Raw genomic sequence first — 5279 nt, forward strand, 5'->3', positions numbered from 1 at the left:
GACATGGCAGGGCTGAACACCAGGGCAGCTGGGTGATGCCTGCTCGTGTGACTTTAGCAAGGTAGAACCCATGCCTCCTTCCTTATTTTGCCAGTCAGGGCTTTTCGTTTTCAGGAGCTCACCCTGCTTTTGTGCTTCCGAGCTGTCCAAACAGATCCCAAGAGGAGCCATTACTTTTTTTTTTCTCAGCAACCCTCTTAACTTTAAAAACCACAATTAACAACGGTATCCATGTTTCGTGTTCTCTAACACTCTACTGCATATGTAGAGTATTTTCCTGCAGATTACCGCTGTGTGTCAGAAATGCTGCTTTTTTAGCCCCTCTGTCTCAACCACTCACACATGTGAACAGTGACAAACACAAACATGATAGCATTGCTCTGATTTCTGAAGAAACTTTAATTTATTGGCAACTAAATCTGTCAGAGGAAAAAGTATCAGAGATCATGTAAAAAATCACCAAGTGAACTGATTGAACAGAAAACTTCATGGAACAGCTACTACTATTTTGCATTATTGCTAGTAGTGGTGTTTTAAATAAACAACCAATAAAGAGATTATCCCACTGTAGTCAAGTAAGTGTAGGTTATAGAACAATCACTTCTTAAAGTAAATTGTTGTAAACGGCAAGTTACATCTTTTAAGGCAATATACCGCGTTGCTGAAGTTATTACACATGTTCCCCTTTTAATACTAGAGAATCAAACATAGTCCAAAACTTCCTTTTGTCTTCAAAAAATCTTCCCAATAAATTTACAGGTGAACTCTACTTGTGGCAAATACCTGTGGAGTATAGTCCATAAAGTACACGCGCTTCCCTCGATTGCTTTTTCCTCTAGAAAATTCTGTTGATTTTTGTGTATACCAGTAATTTGAAAATGGTGGCGATTCACTACTAATACATTTTAAGTTTTGTCTCCTGTAAACATTGCAACAAAATGGTAAGCTGGCTCATGTGAAAAACTTTTGGTTTTCCTCATTATTAGAACTTACCTTTATGGGAGAAAATAGGTTACTTTTACATAACTCAATAATAAGACTTTATATTATTAAGGCTGAAGTGATAATGAACTTTCCTTGCAGTAATAGTTACAATGCCGTCAGAAACAGTTACCAACCTCCAAAACTGGAAAGGATTTTTTTCCCCCTTTCCCCAGTGAGTTATCGTACCTGGCTAATTTCTCCAAGGCTAGTAAAAACACGAATGTCCTTATTAGTGGCTTGCACTAAAATGAGGTGTACATGTGTGAAAATTATTTTTCTGTTTAACTTCTTGCCTTCCGATGCTGCCTGCGTGGCGAGGAGCCTGGTGGAGTGGCCTGCCGGGAGTGCCCGGTGGGTGCTGGGCCCAGGACTCTCTCTGCCCCGCTCCCAGGCCTGGAGCTCCGGGTCGCTGGCAGGGCTGGGCGCCATATTTCACGTCCTCAACTCTGCAGAGCCTATTTGGTATAAAGTTATGCTTATTCTTCCCCCTTTCCCCCTTCTCCCCCCTCCCCAGGATTATTTCGGGAACCTGAAAAGGCACCTCTGTAATTTACAATTCCTGGCCAAATCAGCATATCTCTAATTGGAAGTAAACAGGGTCAGGGGACTGAGTTACTTTGAAAGTGATACGTTGTTTAATTGACAAGGTGAAATTTTAGGTTTCAAGTTTGCATATTGCACCTTTGTAGCTTTTGGGTTTGGCTGTTGAGGTGTTTTGTTTCTTTTTTTCCTTATTTTTATTTTCTTTTTCTTTTTTTCTTTTTCTTTTTTTTTTTTTTTTTTGGTCAAAGGAAGATCTTTGTCAAGCAGAACAGGGCTTTCTAACAGAGTGAGGGGCTTTCCTGAGCAGTACATTTTGAATGTATTTACAGTTCTCTGGAAATAAGGCTGTAATCTGGGCAGCTCTAAACATACGAATGTAAACATTCATCTCAGAACAACTTCAGCAAGCAGATTTTTCATGACCATCGTAATTTCAGCAGAGCGGTTAAGTATGCAATGCACCTTTTGCAATTGGCAGTTTAAAGTGATGTGTGTGTGCGTGTGTATGTGGGGGGGGAAGGGTAACTCCACTGAAAGGCAATTGTTTACTCTTTCTAAATATATTTGGCTGCAGGTATTCTTAGACTAGGCCTTTTACAATGAGAGGAAAACTACGGTGTGGATATAGTAAACAGAGCTGAAATCAGTTAGTGACTGCTTGGAATATTTAGAGACACGAGGGGTGGGGAGAGGACATCACAAAAGGCAGGAATTAAAAAATTGAAACCCAGGCAGTGGATTGCCAGCAGAAATGTTGACTTTGAGTCACACAGTAAACATTACATTGTTGCTTTGTTTTCCTTTTTTGATTTACGATAAATTATTCTCCCGGGATTGATCGATGAGTGGAATCCTTAAAATTTAATTTGGGAATGATCTAGTATAAATAAAATGCTAATCCAAAGAAAGAAACCAGCAATTACTCATCCTAAACTCTGCTGATTCAGCAACTCAATTATAACTGCCTTTCTCAAGCTGCAAACTTTTCAGGCTGTTTTTAGAGTTGCTGCACCCATCCTCCCCCTCGCAAGAGAGACCTTTCCCCGTCCTCAGCTCTGCCTCCACCTCGGCCTCCAGCCTTTCTCTCTCTCTTTTTTTTTTTTTTCCCTTCCCTTTCTTTTCGAGGGGTTGAGGGGGAGGGAGGGAAACAGTTAACCTCTTGAAGCGTATTTCCTCCAAATAAAAACAGTGAACTTACAAACGGAGAGGAAACCACGGATAACTCTGCAATAATTCAAAGTGTATGGAATCAGGATTATTTTTTTAAAACAGTGTTTTTAATTGAAAATAAAGCTAAAGCATGCTTTTCAACAGTGCAAATTTCCATAATTTTGATTTACTGCTTCCATCATCACAATATATTATACCAGCATGTCTTACGGAGGGCTAGACTCTAGAAGTCTGCCTGTTCGACTATTTCGATATTAAGTGCAAATATAGATAATTGCCTCTGATTGTCACGTGCAGTAGAAATGTTTCTGCTACATAGAGAGGATGGCATGGGGAAAAAAAACAACAACCAACCAAACAAAAAAAACCCGAACAACCCACCACAACAAATTTCAAGAGATGAGGATAGAACCGGGAAGAGTAACACGGTTGAAACGCCTGAGTTTTGGTGCCAAAAAGCTATGAACAACACGGTCTTCTCATTTTGTGTATTTTTTCCACTTATGGCCTCTTGTTTCACTTTCTGTGTTGTATTTACTGCTTTGCTATTTCCTCCAGCCAGCGTGAGGGGCTGGACCATAAATTGTACTGCTAGCCGGGCAAATATTTTAGTTGCTTTGCAATTTTGTAAGGGGCATGTTCAGACCACAACTTAAGTATGACATTAGTGGATAACAGTAACCTTATTTAAGACCTCTGGGTGAGACAAAAAAGGCCTCCCAATTGCAAAGAGTGGCCGTACAAGTAAAAAGACACCCTTTTACCAAAAATAGAATTCCACATTTATTTACTGGTTTCAGATGAGGCAGGTTTTCCCAGCGCTGGGGTCGCAGGCGGACCCCAGCCTTTCCAAACCAGAGAAAAAGGAGTAAGTGCAACTGCTCTTAGAAAAAGACAGCCCTGCACCCGAAAACAAAGCTCCCGAAAAGTAGGCTGCTGCCACATTGAATTATAGTGAACCCTTACTGTGCAACCATGTAACTTAACAAACTTTAACTGAATTAACAGTTAGACTTCCATTTTTGAAATCTAGTGCATAAATTTAATGGCTCATTCTAATATTTATTATTCAACCTTTTGACATTTATTTGCAGCAGTTGAATTGAGGTACTGGTGCATTATTAGCATTTAAACAGTAAAGTGTTCCAGCTCTACCATAATAACTGAGTTTAACTTGAGTCTTTAGCCTGAAGTACTCTGTGGAATGTAACAACAACAGCAAAAAAAAAACCCCAACCCAAATGCAACAGAACCAAAAAAAAAACCCAAACCAAACAAAAAACCCACTGTTGTAATGGTAAAGAAAATAGTAATCCGGTTTCTGTCTTCACAATGTAATAAAAGAGGGTTCCAAAAGTGTGTATAGCATTAATGGGCTTGTACAAACCATCCCGCAGAGTTTAAAAAATGTAAGAAAGTTAAAGGTGGTTCAAGAAAATATTTTCCAAACTATTTTATTAATTAAATTTCCTGAATTTGTGGCTAGGTGGAAGAGGTATTGCAGAACCGCCCAGCTGCCATTTCCATACAGGATGGGCCTTGTGAGGTGGTTGGGAATCCTTAGTGGTGTTTAAGGAATAAGCTGGCAACAAATCCCCATCATTGCCAATAATTAGTGATGGTGGACAGGGAAAATTTGCCATGAAATTAAATGGCCTTTTCACTGCTGATGCTACATTGCTGGCTACCCTTTTGCGTCTATTGTTAACTGTAAAATCATCCAGTGTTCCTTCATGTGTCTCGATTTTACCTGTAGGACGTGGGCTTCGAGCTGATTTCAAATTTGGTTTGACTGGAGGAGTCTGCAGTAAAGGTCGCTTTCCCAAAACCAGTGTCCTGTAATTTTTTCTCACCCTCGCTCCAAATTTATACTCCCCATCCTCAGGTTTTGGAGTACCTAAAGTGCATGAGAGGACCTGACTCTGAGTCAGCGGGTTTAAGGAAGTGGTTTCTTTCTCAGTGCATGCGGAATCTTCCTTAGCTGTTGATAAAGCGTCCTGGTTATTACTCTCAGTCACACCGTAAAACTCATCCTTAGTATCATTGCACTCACACTTTAGCTTATGTGTTGTAAGGTCAGGCTCATACTCGTCGTTCGCACTGCTGTCCTCTATTTTGATTTTAATGCTGTGCAGGAATGGCAATGCCTTGTTGCCTGTATCAGTGCACTGGAGCTCAGCTGCTGGTGGTGCTGCCCCTGGAGAAGCAGCATCCTCCTCAGGATCAGTTTGTAAAGAGGGCAAATCCGTGGCAAATTCAATACAATGAGGGATTTTGGAATCTTTCTCTGAATTTGCTGCCGCTGATGAAGAATCATTATTTAAGAACCTAGCAGCAATTGTATTGTTATCTGCACGGTGTGTAGTAGTTGCTTGAAGGCATTTCCTTGCCTCTCTGAGTATTCTTTGTTGTGGAAATGCATTGTTTGTCTTTGGGCTAGGTGAAGAGGCCCCCTTTGCAACACAGTTAATTGTTAGGTCAGTACTCTTGGCATTACTGGAAAATTCAGAGTGTGGGAATGTGATCTCGGATACCCTATCATCTCTTATCTCCGCGAAGCAGCTCCCCAGGCCGCCGGAGCA

The 5279-nt window shown here is 40.7% G+C and overlaps 1 protein-coding gene across 1 annotated transcript; it reads right to left on the reverse strand.

Annotated features, from left to right (window-relative positions):
- Window positions 1-4154: 4154 nt before the first annotated feature.
- LOC104273300 (SKI/DACH domain-containing protein 1-like) lies at window positions 4155-5276 on the reverse strand (the record flags this gene model as incomplete). Its single annotated transcript, XM_009868590.1, has 1 exon — window positions 4155-5276. A coding segment is annotated over one exon (1122 nt), but the record flags the coding sequence as incomplete, so codon positions are not given.
- Between the last annotated feature and the right edge of the window lie 3 nt (window positions 5277-5279).

The sequence above is a fragment of the Apaloderma vittatum genome, unplaced genomic scaffold (assembly GCF_000703405.1).
Source record: "Apaloderma vittatum isolate BGI_N311 unplaced genomic scaffold, ASM70340v1 scaffold43754, whole genome shotgun sequence".
Classification (NCBI taxonomy): Eukaryota; Metazoa; Chordata; class Aves; order Trogoniformes; family Trogonidae; genus Apaloderma; species Apaloderma vittatum.